This window comes from Salvelinus alpinus, chromosome 35 (genome assembly GCF_045679555.1).
Source record: "Salvelinus alpinus chromosome 35, SLU_Salpinus.1, whole genome shotgun sequence".
Classification (NCBI taxonomy): Eukaryota; Metazoa; Chordata; class Actinopteri; order Salmoniformes; family Salmonidae; genus Salvelinus; species Salvelinus alpinus.
In genome coordinates this window covers 12,040,678-12,062,573 of record NC_092120.1, presented here as the reverse complement: position 1 = coordinate 12,062,573, position 21,896 = coordinate 12,040,678, and the positions used below count along the sequence as shown (strand labels likewise).

Sequence of the window (21,896 nt, the reverse complement as noted above, 5' to 3'; positions counted from 1 at the left end):
GATCGGTAGGATGGTCAGTTTTATGAGGGTATGTTTGGCAGCATGATTGAAGGATGCTTTGTTGCGAAATAGGAAGCCAATTCTAGATTTAACTTTGGATTGGAGAGGTTTGATGTGAGTCTGGAAGGAGAGTTTACAGTCTAACCAGACACCTAGGTATTTGTAGTTGTCCACATATTCTAAGTCAGAACCGTCCAGAGTAGTGATGCTGGACGGGCGGGCAGGTGCGGGCAGCGATCGGTTGAAGAGCATGCATTTAGTTTTACTTGTATTTAAGAGCAGTTGGAGGCCACGGAAGGAGAGTTGTATGGCATTGAAGCTCGTCTGGAGGGTTGTTAACACAGTGTCGAAAGAAGGGCCAGAAGTATACAGAATGGTGTCGTCTGCGTAGAGGTGGATCAGAGACTCACCAGCAGCAAGAGCGACATCATTGATGTATACAGAGAAGAGAGTCGGCCCAAGAATTGAACCCTGTGGCACCCCCATAGAGACTGCCAGAGGCCGGTACAACAGGCCCTCCGATTTGACACACTGAACTCTATCTGAGAAGTAGTTGGTGAACCAGGCGAGGCAGTCATTTGAGAAACCAACGTAGCATTAATAAACAATTACTGTAGAATTATCTTCAAATTATGATAATGACATTCATGGGCCATGACTTGATTGTTTTCTGTCAGAGAGCAGAATTGTTTACTGCTTTTATTGATGTAGCTCAATGGTTTTCGGTTAGCTGAGTTAGCCGGCTAATTAGTTAACTAGTCAGGTAGGTAGTGATACAATTGGCGAACTCATTCAGGCTCACTCCTCTCAAACTTACTTATCAGTCTAATTCAATGGGAATCCACAGTTTTCCCCAAAAGTAGTTGCTGGTTAAAAAATATATATACAGTTGAAGTCGGAAGTTTACATACACCTTAGCCAAATACATTTAAACTCAGTTTCACAATTCCTGACATTTAATCCTGGTAAAAATTCCCTGTCATAGGTCAGTTAGGATCACCACTTTATTTTAAGAATATGAAATGTCAGAATAATAGTAGAGTGATTTATTTCAGCTTTTCTTTCTTTCATCACATTCCCAGTGGGTCAGAAGTTTACATACACTCAATTAGTATTTGGTAGCATTGCCTTTAAATTGTTTAACTTGGGTCAAATGTTTCTGGTAGCCTTCCACAAGCTTCCCACAATAAGTTGGGTGAATTTTGGCCCATTCCTCCTGACAGAGCTGGTGTAACGGAGTCAGGTTTGTAGGCCTCCTTGCTCGCGCACGCTTTTTCAGTTCTGCCCACAACTTTTCTATGGGATTGAGGTCAGGGCTTTGTGATGGCCACTCCAATACCTTGACTTTGGGGTCCTTAAGTCATTTTGCCACATGGAAGTATGCTTGGGGTCAATGTCCATCTGGAAGACCCATTTGCGACCAAGCTTTAACTTCCTGACTGATGTCTTGAGATGTTGCTTCAATATATTCACATAATTTTCCTACCTCATGATGCCATCTATTTTGTGAAGTGCACCAGTCCCTCCTGCAGCAAAGCACCCCCACAACATGATGCTGTCACCCCCGTGCTTCACGGTTGGGATGGTGTTCTTCAGCTTGCAAGCCTCCCCCTTTTCCTCCAAACATAACGATGGTCATTATGGCCAAGCAGTTCTATTGTTGTTTCATCAGACCAGAGGACATTTCTCCACAAAGTATGATCTTTGTTCCCATGTGCAGTTGCAAACCGTAGTCTTGCTTTTTTATGGCGGTTTTGGAGCAGTGGCTTCTTCCTTGCTGAGCGGCCTTTCAGGTTATGTCGATATAGGACTCATTTTACTGTGGATATAGATACTTTTGTACCAGTTTCCTCCAGCATCTTCACAAGGTTCTTTGCTGTTGTTCTGGGAATGATTTTCACTTTTCGCACAAAAGTATGTTCATCAGAAGGCGTCTTCTTCCTGAGCGGTATGACGGCTGCGTGGTCCCATGGTGTTTATACTTGCGTACTATTGTTTGTACAGATGAACGTGGTACCGTCAGGCGTTTGGAAATTGCTCCCAAGGATCAACCAGATTTGTAGAGGTCAACAATTTTCTGAGGTCTTGGCTGATTTCTATAGATTTTCCCAAGATGTCAAGCAAAGAGGTACTGAGTTTGAAGGTAGGCCTTGAAATTTTACACGCTGTTTAAAGGCACAGTCAACTTAGTGTATGTAAACTTCTGACCCACTGGAATTGTGATACTGTGAATTATAAGTGAAATAATCTGTCTGTAAACAATTGTTGGAAAAATTACTTGTCATGAACAAAGTAGATGTCCTAACTGACTTGCCAAAACTATAGTTTGATAACAAGAAATGTGTGGAGTGGTTGAAAAATGAGTTTGAATTACTCCAAACTAAGTGTATGTAAACTTCCGACTTCAACTGTATATCCCTTTGTCACCTTACAAATTATCCATGGGTACTGATGGTGGCTGCTTATCCCTAGAAGTGATAAACACAGCATTGAGACCATCTTAGTGAGAGTTGCTGGCCATTATATCTCAACAATACCATCCATCCAGTGTCCAGTCCAGCTTTTCCATCTACTTCAGAACAGATGCAATACTGTCTGCACTGCAGCTTAGCCTCAGACCTCCACATTCCCACAATGCCTTTGTTCTCCGTATCCTCTCTGCTGGAGGAAGTAGTGCCGCTCAGTGGGCAGTGGGACTAGATGAGCAACCCCACTGGCTAATTCCGCCAGGCGATTACTCCATCCATGCCTCTGTACTCTGTTTGAAGTACTTCACACACTGTCATACTTCAGACTCAGACTTGCAGAATGACAAAAACCTTTGAGTCCAAACTGAAGATCAAGGTTTCCCCACAATAGAACACCCCATAATGTTGAACAATGCCATTCTCGCTGGTGTGCATTGGTTTCTAAGTCCTCTTTCTTACTATTCCACGGAATGGAACAATCCCATCCCATAGAGAAAGCAGCGAGAGACAAACACCCAGCAGAGTGGACAATCAAACCATTCCCCATTGCATATTGTGCTTTTCTCCTTTTCCTTCTGTAAAGGAGAAAACAATGCACAGGCACACACACAATGTTGATAAATTGAAGTAATAATGCAGGCCTGGAGCTGTTGTCTGGCATGCCAAGGCTGAACTCCCCGGTGTGCCGTTTTAATTTGCCTGGCGCAGATGGTGCTCTGACAGGGCACCTTATTCAGAGTGAAAACTATCAACTGGCATCGAGAGCGGGCCTTTCGCTTTCAATCTGGGCTGGCACCCTCCAGTATGCTAACATTATGGCCGGCGTATTAGCGAAACGTCCACGTCAATAGCGGCGTGCTGCACACAAGGCCTCAAGGACATCCACTGTCAGAGAATTAGGAAGACACTCATGATGGTTGTTGTGATGATGACAGTGCTTTCTTCTGCCAGGTCTCTCACAGTACAGACCCGTATTTGATCCACAGACTCAGACACCACATAACCCCACAGTACCAGTATAGATCCTAATTGGATATGTTGCCATTGTCACATTTTCCGTAAACATTGTCACATTTTCCGTAAACATTGTCACATTTTCCATAGACCATTCCATATGTAGGTTAGACGGTCACTACCTGTAAAACAGTTTAGTGAAGCAGAGAACCGAAAGTTGCTGTAAATCATTACCTACCATTACCTCAGCTACTGGTATCTATTTCACCTAATCTGTCAACTACTTAGTAAAGAAAATCGTCCGTGAAAGGTAACTGTATATCAAAGTTTGTATGTGCTGGAAGAGTCATTCATGCACCAGCTGGTAGCGTACACAACAACAGGGTTTTGCTGTGTAGAATGTGCTACAGTGCCAGGTGCAAGAGATTGGTAGCAGGTAGCAGGTTTGGAAATCTTAAGGCCGGCACTGCAGCCAAATCATGACCATATTGCCCCTGAGTGTTTTTCTCCAATGACTCGTAATTGCTGCAATGCCTAAATGTTTTATCTATTAACCTTTCACGAGCCTCTACCCCGGGTCCGGGATCACCCCCCACCCCCCCCACACACTGATTAGCATAGCTAGCATAGCTTCACAAGTAGATAGTAGCATCTAAATATCATTAAATCACAAGTCCAAGACACCAGATGAAAGATACAGATCTTGTGAATAAAGCCACCATTTCAGATTTTTAAAATGTTTTACAGGGAAGACAAAATATGTAAATCTATTAGCTAAACACGTTAGCAAAATACACCACTATTCTAACTCCATCAGTTTCTTACTCCTTCAGGTGCTATCACCAATTCGGCTCAACTAAGATATTGATAGCCAATAACCTATAAAAAAAACCATCAGATGACAGTCTGATAACATATTCATGGTATAGGATAGTTTTTGTTAGAAAAAAGTGCATATTTCAGGTAGAAATCACAGTTTACAATTGCACCGACCATCACAAATCGACTAGAATTACTAGATAGAGCAACGTGTATGACCAATTTACTCATCATAAAACATTTCATAAAAATAGACAAAGCATAGCAATGGAAAGACCCAGTTCTTGTGATTTCAGACCATATTTCAGATTTTCTAAGCGTTTTTCAGCGAAAACACAATAAATCGATAAGTTAGCATACCACATGTGCAAACGTTACCAGAGCATCGATTCCAGCCAAAGAGCGCTATAACGTAATCACCGCCAAAATATATTAATTTTTTCACTAACCTTCTCAGAATTCTTCCGATGACACTCCTGTAACATCATTTTACAACATACATATACAGTTTGTTCGAAAAGGTGCATATTTAGCCATACAAAACCGTGGTTATACAATGGAAATAGTCACAACTCAAGCCTCAAAATGAGGAACGTCAGCTTTCAGAGTGATCTAGTTTAATCGAAAGCTAATCATATACTTGACTAAAAAATACAGGGTTGACAGGAATCGAAAGACAAATTAGTTCTTAATGCAACCGCTGATTTACATTTTTAAAATTATCCTTACTTTTCAATACAGGGTTCGCCAAGTGAAGCTATACCAAACAAAATGGCGAAATATGCGTTTAAAATATTTCGACAGAACAACGATTTATCATATTAAATATTGTTTACTTTGAGCTGTTCTTCCATCAGATTCTTGGGCAATGTATCCTTTCTATGTTATAAACGTCTTTTGGTCGATAGATGTCCTCTGTCCTTCGAAATATCCACTAACGATCGAACGGGACCCCAAAACGTGTCCAAAGTTTCAGAGTGCACAACAAAGAAATTCCTCAAAATCGCACTAAACGGATATAAATTGCTATAAAACGGTTCAAATTAACTACATTATGATGTTTTTAACAACTATAACGACTGAAAACATGACCGGAGAAATATTGCTGGTTAGACAAGGATTTGGAATGAGGCAAGTCCGATGTCCTTCACGCTTCAGGCGCGCGACGAGAAAGGGCGGTCCCTATACATTTTGTGGTTTTATAATGGCTGGGATTGTGCAATAGACTCCATTCAAAACGTGATGACGTACAGACACCCAGAGGAAGACGTAGGCAGTGTCGGTTTCTTCATAGCATTCACTGTCGCCTTAAAAACAGACTCCAGATCAGGGGTAAAAATTTCTGAAATCTGACCCCTGTCATGAAAAGTGCTGTAGATATTGTTCTGTACCACTCAGAGACAAAATTCCAACTTCTATAGAAACTAGAAGGTGTTTTCTATCCAATAATAACAATAATATGCATATTGTACGATCAAGAATTTAGCACGAGGCAGTTTAATTTGGAGACCCAAATATGCTAATGCGGAACAGCACCCCCTATAGTTGCAAGAAGTTAAGGGCATTAAACAGTGGGGGAAAACGTTGGTTCTAAACCACTGAATGTTGCACCTATGGAGGAGTGCTTTACGTGTAATGTATAGGCTACCTACTTTATTTATTGCAGTCATGGATTCAGTTGAAATCTCTTCAAAGCACTCTTTATGTTAATGTCCTCATTGTCATCATCAGCTTAACAGTAATTATGACAGTAATCTTTTTTTCATGCTGGATTTATGTTTTTTTTCTCCAAGGCACTAAGAATCCTTCCCTTGTCATAAAACAACATTATATTTAGGTGTTTTTGTGTGCTGCATTTCCATTTCACTAACGGGTTACTTTGTTACCCCTCCCCCACCTGCACAACAACAGGGAAGACCACACCCACAACAACCGCCAGCACAACCAATCAGGTGGCCCCATTCCCAAAGGTGGCAGGTGACTCTGAAAGAGGTACAGGTCCAGATGGCGGTCCTCCAGTCTCAGTTGGGGACCAGGGGTCACCTGACTCGGAACCAATCAGTGTGGAGATGGAGGGTAAGGGGGTGGGGTGTCTGTGTCTGCTGAACTTCGACCTGCACTGGATTGCATTGATGGGCCCTGAAGCTTCACTGCACACTGCTAACCAGGCTGAGCACTAACACTCTAATCTCTGTGTGTAGGACACTGAACATTTAACATATATCCACTCACTTAATGAAGCAACCATGAGTTAGAGAGGCTTAATCACTTAAATAGATACTGCATTTGCTCCAATTAACCCTTCAATTAACTCTTCAAATCAATCTCCAAACAGAATGACTCCTGCTTGTCTCCTCATCTCTTAATTTGTCCGTATACTAGGGTAGCTTACTCTCCGCTCCACAGCGGGACACACTTTAACAATCACACACAACCAAGCACGTCTTCTCTTCTCACGCTGTCTAGAGCGCTGCTTCCTGAATGTCATTCCCAGATTACTCCCAATAGGAAACCAACCGGAGCTCCTAATATTCAGCAGGATGGGAAGGCTGTTCGTTGATGCTATTTCTTTTAGCCCAGGCTCTCCTTGCTGCGCTCCTCTGGCGCCTTGTCAGGAGTCCATAAATCCTTGCTAGTGATGGGTTCCATTCAGGCCGACAGAGTCTCCGGCTGCAATGATGAGCTACCCAGGCTCAAATGAGAAAAGCCTGTAACAAATAAATAACCAGCAGCCGGCGCGCGGACAAGGGGAAACCGTAATAGAAACTTGGGCAACGCAATCTATTTCAGCATGGGCTAGTGTCGCCTGGCTGCCGGTTCAATCAAAAGCACGGGGAACCCGACTGATAAGGCGAGAGAGGAACCTTTCTGGAAGTAACAGCGTGGCAGTTCCAGGAAGGCCTCTCTCTCTGATGCACCCACACACGTACTAGCTATTGGTTTCGGTTAAGGAACATCGTGGAAACTTCAGATGAGATGCAGTATACTGTAGGTAGAATAGGGGTCAAGAAACTCTGGTCCTGGAGGGCAGCCGTGGGTGCAGGCTTTTGTTCTAGCTCAGCACCAACACAACTCATAATGTACTTCTGTAAACTGAGGTTAATTTGAGAAGAGCCTAGATAGCACTGATGTAAGTTTAAGGCTGGCCTTGAGGCAGGTTTGAAACATCTTTGGCACAATAAACAAAAACAATTTACCACAAGCTACAGTAATAGCAATTCTGAAGCCCTCTAGAATTGCATCCCAACAGCTTTTGTTTTTATTTTATGTAAGGCCTACACAGACGCAAATACAAGGTGACATGATTCATCCAGCTACGGATAGAAGCAATGTATTATATAAAGACTATGACTGACCAAAATACAAGTACAAGCACCCCTTGTGAGACCTCGCTGTTATGAACATTTCCAGCAATCATTTAGCTGTGGTTCGGCCCTATGTTTACCTCAAGGGAGAACGCCTACCTCCCTATAGTGTCAGAATGCTTCAACCTACGCGTTTGCAAAAGCACGATATTTAGACCCAGCTTTTAGACCTCACTGTTTGTTTTCCCAGTGGTATTTCCTGCTTAGCTTATTTTAAACAGACCTCCTGGGTCGTCTCCATATTCAAATGAACCTGTGTGGGTACGGCGGGAAAAAAACTTGCTAGCAGCTAATTTAGCCGAAAAGTACAGGGAGACAACTCGATAATAGAGGCAAACAGGCAGGGCTCTGAAACTCATTAAAGCACTAGGAGAAGAGCAGAGAATGAACTCAGGCTGAACTTCTCTTTGCTGCTGAAAAGGGGTTGGTGTCCTGGAGAGACGTTGCCAGTTCCTTACTCTTGTTTATATCTCAGTGGCTCGAGGAATATAGACACCAGATTACATCACTTCCCGTCTAGCCATCAATACAACTCAACTCTCATGTCACCTCTCTTCTTGATAACGACATCATCAGTCATGCTATGTCGCTAAATTCATTTTAAGTTGTGCATTAGAAACTCAAATAATTTAGGCATATCAACAATCCAATGCAGCATCCTCCTCAAGCTGGGTGTGTAAATTAAGCTATTCATCATAACCAGGAAAATGTTGCCCACCTCACTAAAATGCCTCAGTCACAGCTGTTACAGCCAATTTGGTATCACTACTTAGTCATGTGGTAATGACACTAAATAAAGGTCACTTTAACTAGATCACAGTTTCCTTTAATTCTTCTGCCCGAATGACTCGCTCTTCATGACAGCTATGATTAACATCAGGTTTTACTATGAAAACACACACTGTAGGGCTCTGTACTGTACACCTCCCCACGGGTCATATACAGTACATGCACAATACTACATCTTTCCATACGCAGCAAAATGAACACCTCAAAACATGCACCCTACTAAAGTTGTTCACAACATGTTCTTGCCTGTTTGTCAACATTAGGGGCTGGTTTCCCGTTCACAGATTAACCCTAGTCCTGGACAAAAAAAGCATGCTCCATTGAGCATGCTTTTTAATCCAGCACTAGGCTTAATCTGTGTCTGGGAAACGTCCTATATGTTTACTGTCACCCTCGAGTTCAGAATATTTAGTGTCACCATTACATTTTTATTATCATGTTAACACCATGGAGACCAGAGTGTTAGTCAACATCAGTGTTGAGTGTCCCAGTGGCGTTTGGGCCCACAGTGTACAGATCCACACACGCAGTTGTCCTGACTCCTACCCCCAACCCCTTACCCCTTTCTGTCTCCTCGACCCCTGACCCTGGGGAATAGTTGTCTATTAACCTGCCTGTTTTTCGGTTGGACTGACTAACCCTTATCTGCCTCCTTTGTTGAATCCTCCTCTCCTTCTCTTCCCCTTTCCCCCTGTGACCTCTCTACCCAGTTTCAAAGCCTATGACTGAAACTGTGCTTTGTGTGTTTTTGTTGCCTACAAGCAGTTGTTTCTCTGTGGCTTTAGGCGTGCTTTCAGGCCACTGTTTGGTAAAGCTATGGTTCTTCCAGCGCAGCTTTTCTATCCAGACAGTTAATATGTTTGTTTAGGGATTGGCTCTGGAATACAGTAGCTTTTCCAGGTGCTGAATGGTGAATGCCCTCATTATTCTCTCTATTTTATTCCTGATGCAACTGCATGTAAAATTTCCCACTGCATGTAGTGCCATGCTTGATTTGATGGTGGATGATGAGGCTATCAGACACTACTTGAACTATGTCTGTTCCAAAGCTGTTTGAATATAGAAAATGTGTCTTTGAACTGTATTATCGCTCATGTTTTGACAGATAATATCTTGGTTTTCAAAGTCAGCGTTGAGTGATGTACTGTACTGAGATATTATGGCAAATTGGTCTCTACTTGCCAGGTTCTAAGGGATTGTATGTTATTTGTAACGAGGAATACTTGGAGAAAATCGGATCTCTGAAATTAAAATGGATGGCCTTCCCTTCAGTAAAATATATTTTATCTGACCCTCCATGAACGTTTGAAAAAATAAACTCCCCAATACCCAAAATAATAATAAAAATATAAAGTGGATAGCAAAAAACATGCCTACCGTTTATCCTCACTCCTAGGACAGACGAGAGCTTTTTTGTAAGAATTACAATGCAAAGTAGCCAGAAGGTTGTGGATTCTCAAACCACCACGGACAAGAGGGGTGAAAAGATATCCATTATAATAAAAGCACTGCATGAATCTATCTATTCACTTAGTCTACGAATAAAATGCCTTTTATAAATACATTTCTATGCAATTCTACGTCATTTCTATGAAAATGACTGGAGACAAGCAGAATCTTTTTTAATACCACAACAGAGCATGACAACGAATGAGCGCATGCTGCAGCACCGAAGCCATTTAGATTTAAATTCTGGCTATTGTTAAAAAAGAGGATAGTCGGCTTACCGAGTTGAGCAGAGGTCTAAGGCACTGCACCGCAGTGCTTGAAGCATCACTACAGACTCGGTTTTGATCCCAGGCTGTGTCACAGCCATCCATGACCGGGAGACCCATGAGGCGGCGCACAATTGGCCCAGTGTCGTCCTGGTTAGGGGAGGGTTTGGCCGGCCGGGATTTCCTTGTCCCATCGCACTCTAGCAACTCCTGCAAGCGGACTCTGGTCGCCAGTTGGACGGTGTTTCTTCCGACACATTGGTGCGGCTGGCTTCCGGGTTAAGCGAGCAGTGTGTCAAGAAGCATTGTGGCTTGTTTTGGAGGATGCATGGCTCTAGACCTTCACCTCTTCCGAGTAAGTAGGGGAGTTGCAGTGATGGGACAAGACTGTAACTACAAATTGGATATTACGAAATTGGGGAGGAACAAGGGGTAAAAGTACCACAAAAAAAAGAGGATAGTCTAAGTTTGGAACAGTGCTAGAGTGATCAACTGTTAAAATGTATCGCAAGAGAATCAGTTACAACTGAAGTATCTGATCATCAATGAATAAGAGAAAAAGCCATTCATTGTTTAACACCGCAGCCACATAACAGGTAGGTATATATGAACAGTCTTTATGGGAAACTATCATTTCCTAATTTATTATATTTTATTCCATGATATTGTTGTTACACTAAACCCTCCCCCTGACTGAAATTGAAAAGGCTTGACCCTCCCCCATTTTCCTCCAGGTAACTATTGTGTACATTTCAATCTCTCCATTAGCGCCTTTTACATTTTTTGACTAGTATTCAACACAAGTCTCCTCAGTGAAACCTCTTGATGCTCTACATGCATCAGCACACTTCTAATAAAATGCCATGTTCATTAGCACTATTTTTCAATTGGACTGAACCAATTACATTACAGCGTATCATATTACCTTGTGTGTGCATAAATCAAGCTGCGTCCAATTGGTTGGGCACTGATGTGTAATATTATGCATATTCTTAATAATGAGAGTACATGATTGAATTCATTCACATGAACACCCAGACCCCCTTTTGCACACGCTCACACACCACACACACAAACACAGAGCGTTAACTGTGTTCATCATTACCCAAGCATCAGCATTACCCGAGCTATTTGAACTGTCAAAGTACTCCGAATTTTAGTTAGCAGACTCCTGTTCGTGTCTAATTTTGAAAACACTCACAGTCCTTGTAGTATATCAGCCGATGATTTGTTGTTGTGTTTTCCACAGCAGAAAATACATCTCTGGCATTAGTTGGGGGTAGTAGTTGCCTGCGAAGCCTGGGGCCATTTTGACTCATTGCAGCACTATGGAATGAAGTACCCTTTAATGGAACTATTACATTCTCCCCTCAGCTGTAGAGAAACAGAAACTAATTAGGCTATTTTGGAACGTCTTTACTTGATGCAAATATAGAACTCAGGAGTCGTTTCCAGTGCCTAGCTACAGTACCTTCAGAAGGTATTCACACCCCTTTTTCAACATTTTGTTGTGTTACAGCCTGAATTTTCAAATGGATTAAATTTAGATTTTTGGTCACTGGCCTACACACAATACCCCATAATGTCAAAGTGGAATTATGTTTTTCGAAATGTTTACAAATTCATAAAAAATGTAAAGCTTTTAATCTTTAAAGACTGGGAAGTTTTTCAAGATAAAAATGAAAAAGAATGGAGCTAAGCAAGGCACAATCCTAGAGGAAAACCTGGTTCAGTCTGCTTTCCACCAGACACTGGGAGATTAATTAACCTTTCAGCAGGACAATAACCTAAAACACAAGGCCAAATCTACACCTGGAGTTGCTTACCAAGAAGACCATAAATGTTCCTGAGTGGCCACATTACTGTTTTGACTTAAATCTACTTGAAAATCTATGGCAAGACCTGAAAGTTCTTGAAGAGCTTGAAGAATTCTTTAAAAAATTATGGGCAAATGTTGCACAATCCAGGTGTGGAAAGCTCTTAGAGACTTACCCAGAAAGACTCACAGCTGTAATCGCTGCCAAAGGTGTTTCTACAAAGTATTGACAGGGATGTGAATACTTAATTAAATTAGATATTTCTGTTTTGAAATTTCAATACATTTTGCACATTTCTAAAAACATGTTTCCATTTTGTCATTATTGGGTATTGTGTGTAGATGGATAAGAAAAGGAATACATTTGATACATTTTGAATTCAGGCTATAACACAACCAAATGTGGAATATGAACAGGCGTATCAATACTTTCTGAAAGCACTGTAAGTGTGATCTTGAGCAGTATATTGACACAATGGAAAAGTTATCTTTAAAGGGATAGTTCATTTTGAAAACAACATTTGCGTACTGTACTTTGTAATTGTCCCAAAGTCGAGCCGTGTCTATATTCCAACATTCCACACCATAGTTAGGTATCAGCAATCAGGATTACCAAAAGCACCGTAGTATCCCAGCTCAATAATCGGTTGATGTCCAGTTTATCCTAAATTCCTGATTCTCAAGACCATCCATTTGGCCATCAACACTGCAGATGCCTAGCTGATTCTATGGTGCACATGCAGTAGAATAAAGCACAGCTTGACGCTGATACACTTCTAAGGTATGTAGAGTAGTAGTTCAGTTGGGCATTTTATGGAGATAAATGAATCTGTATGATTTATATAACTATCGGTTTTAAGCATCTCAGAGAAGGGTTAGATGTGAGTAAAAGGTGAAAACCCCTGCTTGCGTTGTTTGTGTTCCACTTTTTTTGTTTGTTTTGGAGCTATTTTATCACCTGCCGAAATAGCACTTCACACTCCAGAATCGCTCCTCGCACAACCCATCCCCAATTAGTGAAACGCAGAACAGACTCCAGGTTGCGCATCGCTTTAGCTCAGTTACATAATGCACAGCGTTGTCTATTTTTACCATTATGGTAAAGAGCGTCAAGCGGGGTCCTTCTACGTACCAAAACACAGCTGCTTCTGAGAGCGATGCTTCAAAACCCACCAGGCTGACAATCTGTCACTCACTTTGACACATCTCTCTCTCTCCATCATCATCTCCCAGCCTCCCCCTTACAATCTGCTCCCTGCACATTCTTTCTCACACTCTATTTCTGTCACTTTTTGTCCCCAGCTTTCTGCCACATTCTATTTCATTTTATTTTCTCTAGTTCTCTTGCTCGCTCTCTCTCTTTTCCGTTGCCTGGCAGTTTCTTACTGAAGTTATATTTTCTCTCCCTACTGTATCTCTCTCTCTCTTTGTCGCTCTCTTCCTCTCGAGCATGAACACTTCCAGCTGTCCCCCCTCTCTCTCCCTTTCTGTCACCATTTCTCCCCTCCTTCCCTCCTGTCAAATCTCAACCATATGTGTGTTTACCTTTTTAGAAGACTTGAGAGTTCTTAATGTGTGTGTGTTCCTGTTCGTCACGCATTACATGTATTGTAGGCCTCTGTTTCGCAGAGACCATGCTGAACCCACACTTTGGCTAAAGATATAGTGTGACAATCGAGAAAAACAAACATGGAAAAACACTGTTATTAACATTATATAAACCATTGAGAGGAGGTTATTGTTGCTTTGAGTAGCTTCAATTATCCTGCGGCACCACATATCTTTATATAACACACCTATATTTCACTAACATTTTTAATGCAACTCTACCACTACACAGGTGCAGACAACTCCAGTTAATTGTCACATGTTACATTAAAGTAGCGCTCTCAAACCTTTTTGTTTCACCTCTTTATCAGAGGTGTCATACGATATTGGATCATAAAATGATTAATTTGACCCTTTTTAAAGGTATTTTCTTTCAACACTGTACTGAGGCAATGCTTTATCATCAACTGGCAGTATACTGTTTGCCTGCATGCTATGCCTCCTGTGCGCCATCTAGCAGTACACCAGTCCCCCCATGCCATGATTCAGTGGGTATTAATTTCACTGTGACCATGCCACCATATGTCACGCATACGGCCCGATTGAGTCATCCACTCCAGCCCCAAACGTGTTGTGACAGGTTGTGCGTGGGGTTGGAGATCTGTGTATCCCCACTGTGTCGCTTGACTCATAGCTCCTCGGCCATGTGGAACCCTTCAATAGTCATAGGGTCCTGGTCAGAGGTCCCAGATGAGTCACAGGACTGGGAGCTGGGAGCCACAGGGAGGCTGGGGGAAGCCACACAGAGACATGGGCATCCTGGCCTGTATTATTCATAAAACCCCCATGCTGCCACGCTGCCTCGGCTCACTCTAACACACTGGCCTAGGACAGATAGGATAAACGAAGCATCGCCATGCCAACGCCATAGAAATACAATGGATATAGCACTTGAATGGATAGAACTCGCGATTTCAAAGCAGCACGTCAAACTTACTCTGTGAATTTAACATTATCGCCAGGAGAATGTGATAGTACAGTATATTGCATCTCTCTATAGGGGAATGGCACTGATGTAGAGCAAATGGCCAAATTGATAGTGATGGAGAGCTTTGCAGTGCTCTAAAAGCCTTTACTTCCTGATAGCGCTGGGAGAGCGACAGGGAGCAGACACTTTTCCTGTAACTTTGTGACCTACATATAACTTTCCATCAACACCAGGCAAAGAGAAGACTCGTGTCGGCAGCTCCTTCAAGACCAAAGAACGAAGCCCTGTTTGATGCTAATTCTGCCCCATCTTCTCTCTGTTTGTATTAAGAGACTGTCGAAGAAAAACGGTAATGGTGACAAGTACCCTTTAGAGTTACTAGCAAAGTGCCAGGAGCTTCAAGGCTGATGCCAGTGCTCCTCTATTGACACATTGAGATTTTCCCTGTTGTGCTTTTGTTACTTGTATAGATTCATGATGAGTTTGTGCTTGAAGCTGCAGTGGAGCTTTGCTACTCATTTCTTCAGCCTACAGTGTGTGTGTGCACTGCATACCTGTTCTCCACATTCAGAATATACCTGAGGACATACTGTGTGTGCACTGCATACCTGTTCTCCACATTCAGAATATACCTGAGGACATACTGTGTGTGCACTGCATACCTGTTCTCCACATTCAGAATATACCTGAGGACATACTGTGTGTGCACTGCATACCTGTTCTCCACATTCAGAATATACCTGAGGACATACTGTGTGTGCACTGCATACCTCTTCTCCACATTCAGAATATACCTGAGGACATACTGTGTGTGCACTGGATACCTGTTCTCCACATTCAGAATATACCTGAGGACATACTGTGTGTGCACTGCATACTTGTTCTCCACATATATACCTAATGATACACACACACACTTGACCTAAGAGCATTTAAAAATGTTTTATCCAAGGTCATTCTGTGCTGTGTTCTGCATGTACTGTAGATTCATGTGAGTTATTATTCACATCTCCCTTTCCCTTATAAATTAATGAATATCTTTCAAATGGTATTGGTATGCTGCCTGCATTTACCCTCACAGACTCCAGTTTTCGGCCCAACAATGTTTTTCTTATTCAGACAGAATAATGTATTGGCAACCTATTTGAACAAAACTAATTTAAAGAAATTATGAAGTGTAAGACACTGCTGTCATTGTAATTGTTGTACGAGATGTTTGATTCCGCTAAAAGCCTAATTGTAAATTCCCTCAGTGAAATTCCCTTCTAATCAAGTGCCCTCACTCTGTTAAAGCTGAAGCATGTGGCAGCTCTTTGTAATTTCATCGAAAGAGAGAAACCCTCGACAAGTCTCTCTTAGGCCCAATCATTTACACCCCCCACCCCCACCCTCCTCCTCATCTTCAACATCCCATCACCACAGATACGTCTAAAGCTGGCACTATCATTGCCCATTACTGCCTAACCTGAGCTCTCATTACGGGATGAAATTAGCCTATTTGGGACACCTGCATTTCTCCTCCCAGTGCGGGCCAATTCCCCTCCCCAGACTTAGCATTTTCACAGAGACTATCATTAAGGTTGGAGAAGGGCCTGACACCACAGATGGCAGCAGCCTTTGTAAATGAGCTCTGATTGCGAGAGAGGTGGCTAGTATCACTCCTCCTGTTGAATCTCAGATGCCATTAGGCAAATCTAGTGGCAGGGTCACACCATCCAAGGGCGTTTTCATAGTGCTGAGATAACCTTGAGATGTTCAGGTGCTTAGTTGCGGCAGTTCAGATGTTTTCCCAGACAACCATTTGAATCAGTCAGACTCTCGTTCATTTAAAGAGTGATGTATTCTATGAGCTAGTTAGTCGAGTTGGTTATTTTTGGCAAGTTCATTGCAGGTGCACTCACCCTGATCCATGCATTTGAAAGCACAGCCAGTGTGAATGACATCAGACTCCTGCCAGTGCACCCATCAATATATAAAGCCCAAACTCATTTTGGAGTTGATTTCTCACTGACTGGGGAGCTCTTGCCCTCTGCCACTCTTTGCAGTTGGAGACGAAAGATGAGGTCTTGGCAAGAAAGAGTTTATTGATTCATTAACAGAGAGGGAGGAAAACCAAGGGGCTAGTTCCAACACCTCTGCAATGCTGCTTCCCACGTAGTAGAGCTTCTGTAAACACAACCGGTATTTTCCAGCTGCTGCCTGCTTGACCTCATAGAAATTATAGTCTCTTTTAGGTCTCTGGTTTCATTACACTAAAGACCATTTTGTTCTCGCTCTCTTTTTCTGTGAAGGTGTCCGACGGCCTCCCGAGATGGAGAAGACCAACCACAGTGTCCACTACACCCTGCTGATTGCCTGTGTGCTGGTGGCCTTTGTCCTTGGAGCCTTCCTCTCAGGCTTTCTGGTCTCCTGCTACTGCAACCACACCGGCAACAAGACTAAGAGGCTGGCCAAGGACCCGGAGGCCCCCATCCCTCACGCCCTGTCCCTTCGCAGCCTGGCCAAGCTCAATGGCCTGCTGGACAGCCAGAACAAGGAGGATAAGATGGAGGTGTCCTCGCCCAAGCTCTACAACTCCTTCTTCCAGAACGGGAAGGAGCATCGTCAAGGAGCACCCAGACGGAACGGTGGTCACCACCCAGGGATGACCATGGGAGATCTGGTCCACCCCCATCACCTACACCACTCTTCGGAGCTCTCGGGTCTGCCCACCCCAGATTCCACCCCTGAACTGCCCATCAAGAACATGAAGGCTTTCAAGAACCAGTGGGAGAAGAACCAGAACTGCAACAATGCCAAGGAGCCCAAGTCCCACAATATGGGACAAGGCTCCAGGTCCAGCTCAGGCCTGCTCCACCAGCAGATCTACCCCTACTCTCACAGCTTCTCCAATGGGCAAGCTCTGGCCAATGGGCATGCCTTGGTTGGTGGACCCCAGCACCTAGAGGAACGCAAGATCCACAATACCGAGCGCATGTTGGTCCAGCAGCCTTACCCCTGCTACCCGCAGAAGGTGATGGAGGTCACATCGCTGGACGAGCTGCTCAAACACATCCACGAGGCCAACTCCAGCAAGAACACCCAGGTCATGACTTCATCCGGCCTGTCAGCCAGCGGCGGGTGCCATGGGGGTCAACTAGCTTTTGCCAACCGCGTCCAGCCGCACATCCCAGAGACCGAGTCGGCGCCTTACTACAGCTCGTCCACCCTGCCCCGAGACAGCCTGACCCGCCGCATGGACGTACCTCCGGACATGCCACCTCACCACCAGTCCACCCTGGAGCGGAGGCACTCTTCACAGAGACACTCACTGATTACCGCTGCCACTAAGATTGCCAACGGAGGGGGTGGTGGAGGGATGGTCCACCGACAGCAAAGCTTCAGCCAGCGTAACAGCCACCAGCACCAACCGCCCCCTATGCTGGCTCGAATGAACTCCACCGGCAGCGCCTGCGAGATCCACTACCCGCTCATCCCCAACGGGTACCTGACGCGCCAGCAGAGCTACAATGGAGAGCAACAGGAGGATACCGGAGGATACCTCCACCGGGGGGCCATAGTCCGCCGGACCACCTCCCTCAAACCCGACGTCCCTCCCAAACCCCTCTTCATCCCCGCCTCCTCTCCCGTTAACCAACAGGGAAACTTCAACTACTGAGGAGAAAGAGGAGAGGAGGAGAACAGGACAAGCGTGACTGTGCCTCGTCCTCTCCTCTCAATGGGTGAAAAGTGGAAGACGTGCCCTGGATTTTGTGGCAGCCATTCTCGCTGTCGACAAACCTCAAACAAACTTGTTATTTCCACCTTTTTTGTCCAATGAATATCTTTGTACCATATTGGTATTGCTCAGCTACTTGCTTATAGAAGGTGAGGGACTGGGGTTGGTGAAACGCGACCCTCTTATATTATGCTGCCAATGTCCTCAGTGTGGATTTACCATGCAACTTAGTTATGGAAGGGTTTGCCATCAAACATCGGACAGCTTAAGATTGAATCTAGAGCTTCTTGCGATGCCTATGATACTTGCTTTTGCTTACCTTTTTCTTATGTAGTGTTGACAAAATGTCCTGATCCCCCTAACGTGTTTCTATATATGCATGTGTGTGTATATATATGTGTGTTTATATCTACACCGTATATGTATACATATACATATGCAGTATATGTATCCCGTGAAATAACATCAACAAAACTCCTTTAAAGGTAGCTCTGTCTTTTTGCCTTACTTTGAAACTGAACCCATTATGTTGAAATACATTACTGGTTGGTGTGTTTGGCATCTCAAATAGAAGTTCTCGAAATGAGGCAAGGCCCCTTCTGCCCCTGTTTCAGCATGGTTAGTATGTGGACTAGGGGAATAAGTCATCCTTTACCATATTAACAAGTTCATGGGGAATGTACTACTCACATTCAAAAAAAGAGCCAAGATGGTGGATACTGACAAGCAAAGGAAACTACTCAAAGCAACTATGCTAGGCGTTTCTCTTTTTTGGAAAATGGAGACCCTACTATCCTGCCAAGTCGTGAGAAACAGATGAAAGGCATTAATACAGCTGGTCTATGAAGTAGGGTCTACTACAATTCCTAAAGAATGTTTTTATCACATTGGTGCTTAGTTGATCCTCATGAATTCTAATATAATTATCATGTATCACACCCAAAGAGGACCAGACACTCAACCCCCAAAGAATCAGAATCAAGATCAGACCATCCGCCCCCAAAAAACACTCAACATGGTACAGACAGCAATTATTATAATTATTAACTTTGGCTATTGGTTGTAAATAAAGGAATAATACTAGCCAAATGTTAATTGTATGTGTAAATGTGTGCCTTATTTAATATAGTATGTGGTATGGGGTAGGGGTAAATGCAAGGCGCCAAGATGCTATATAATAGGTGTTAGATTTTTTTGTTATGGTCGTCGGACTGTGTCATATCTATTGTAGATTTGTATTTCTAACTAGGGTTTTTGATATCCCTGAACTGTGAGCCTGCCAGCACTGGCATAGCGACTACCACAGCTTGAGGCTGCATCTTTTTTGTTTGCCTCCTTTTCATGTGTTTTCACTGGGTTGGCTTTTTCCCTGATTGCTAACTTTACCTTTTGATTGTTTGTAGCATAGCAGGCTACTCAATAGATTAAAAGGGGGGACATCAGTCCCTCAGATGTTAAGATTATTCAGGCTCTCTGATACTCCCTACATATCACTTGAGCTCAACCTCAACACCACAGGTAGCGAAAAAGATCAGAAGGTTGGGATTTAGTGTTTTCTTGTCTGATCAGAAGATGTTATAATTGTTTTAGGTAGAAATTGAATGGGCTCCCTGATCCGATAAGCATAGACCGGAAGGGATCGGAAGCGTCTGCCGGGCGTTGTCCTCAGGGAGAGAGAGGGAAAGCAGTCAGATCGGCCTCAGAAATACCACTCCCTCTGGAACTCTCTGCTGTTGCACTTTCTGGGCTACTTCATGGGTTGCTGGATTCATGGTCAATTATTTGAGAGAGAAAAAAACACTTACTGTATCTGGAAAATAGTATTTATGCCCTAGATTCCTGAAGCTGGTCTGACCCCAAGTTTACCCTTCACACTTGAATTCACCTTGGGACTGACCGATAGATACATGAGCCTGAACTACAACATTAGTTATAGATGGCTACATTCTTGCGTTTTAGGCAAACTAGTTGTTTGGATGCAACACACGCATAAGTAGAATCCTCACAGATCATATGGATCCCTCCCATTACACATGAAACCAGTATTTTATTTTGAATGTGACCATATCTCGTAACAGGAAAAGGGCAGCTACAGTACTTATTGGTGAGTGAAGTGAAGTTTATTTGAGTTTGCATTGAGATTGTATGGGAAAGGGAATGGTCTATTTGACTTTTAATAGCTATCAGTATTGCACAGAGTGTAAATACATTCTCTTGGGGGGGGACTCGTTGATTCAGAATGTTTTCATTCTCTTGGCAGAAGCTCTTGGGCTTTTATGAATTTGGTCTCACAGAATACCATTGTATGTCTCTTATAATAGAAATAAATGAAAATACATTGCAAGTGTGTCACTGACTGTGATGTGTGTCATGTTATTCTCACATAGAAGTTACCTGTGTTTTATTACAAAAGTATTTAACAACTTTATAAACCATTGTCAAGAGTAGGGTTGAATAGTGGGAACAGAGTTACCGAGACTTCTCGCGCAAACCCACTCCCTTTTCCCCTGGATAAATCACTGCGAAAAACCCATAAATTGTAATAAATTATTTCTATCAACAGCAGAACATGAAATTGAACTGTTAAATTATATCTGGCTAAATCTGGCTTCTCACCGGCCTTCTCTCTGCTATCTGCATGATCAATCATCAACGCTCAGGGTTGGGACAGAGCGCATCTCAGTAGGCTATGGAGCGCAGTCCAATGCATGATCTTATCATGATAACTTATTTTTGACAGGTAGGTCTACATTAGCTGCAGCATAGCCTTTGCCACAGTAGGATAATATAAGGACTGAATGGACGTCTAATTTACACATCTCCATCTTTCGGGGTTCACTTTACTTTTTAATTGTTACAATATTTATATTTTTATTCGCAGCTGCAGAGTCTTTTAACAGCCTATCACTCGAATATAATTGCTTTAAATCAGTGGATACTTGAGCATTCAATGTTTCCCCCTCTGAATCAATTTCATTCAAATTGCATCCCAAATAGATCATCCTATTCAAGATTTATATATACTGAACAAAAATATAAACGCAACATGCAACAATTTCAAAGATTTTTATGAGTTACAGTTCATATAATTAAATCGGTCTATTGAAATAAATGAATTACGCCCTAATCTACGGATTTCACATGACTGGGAATTACAGATATGCATCTGTTGGTCAAAGATAGCATAAAAACAAAAGTATGGGCGTGGATCAAAAAATCTCCTTCATATAGAGTTGATTGTGGCCGGTGGAATGTTGTCCCACTCCTCTTCAATGGCTGGGTGTTGCTGGATATTGGCTGGAACTGGAACATGCTGCCATACACATCGATCCAGAGCATCCCAAACATGCTCAATGGGTGACATGTCTGGTGAGTATGCAGGCCATGGAAGAACTGGGACATTTTCAGCATCCAGGAATTGTGTACAGATCCTTGAGACATGGGACTGTTTTTTATTTTTATTTTTTTATTTAACCTTTATTTAACCAGGTAGGCAAATTGAGAACACGTTCTCATTTACAATTGCGACCTGGCCAAGATAAAGCAAAGCAGTTCGACACATACAACAACACATAGTTACACATGGAGTAAAACAAACATATAGTCAATAATACAGTGAAAAAAAATAAGTCTATATACAATGTGAGCAAGTGAGGTGAGATAAGGGAGGTGAAGGCAAACAAATATATGTATAAATAAATAAAAATATAAAAAGG

The 21,896-nt window shown here is 42.8% G+C and overlaps 1 protein-coding gene across 6 annotated transcripts in view; it reads left to right on the top strand.

Moving 5' to 3' along the window:
* Nucleotides 1–20,529, top strand: part of LOC139564013 (semaphorin-6D-like) — a 151,345-nt gene extending 130,816 nt beyond the window's left edge. For 4 of the 6 annotated variants that reach the window (XM_071383145.1, XM_071383142.1, XM_071383143.1 and 1 more), the window contains 2 exons: nt 6,153–6,317; nt 16,754–20,529. In XM_071383145.1, coding sequence (XP_071239246.1) covers nt 6,153–6,317; nt 16,754–18,120 — 1,532 coding nt within the window. In that variant the 3' untranslated portion in view covers nt 18,121–20,529. The remainder of the gene's footprint in view (nt 1–6,152; nt 6,318–16,753) is intronic. The other 2 variants (XM_071383147.1, XM_071383148.1) reach the window with 2 other exon arrangements.
* The last annotated feature ends 1,367 nt before the right edge of the window (nt 20,530–21,896 follow it).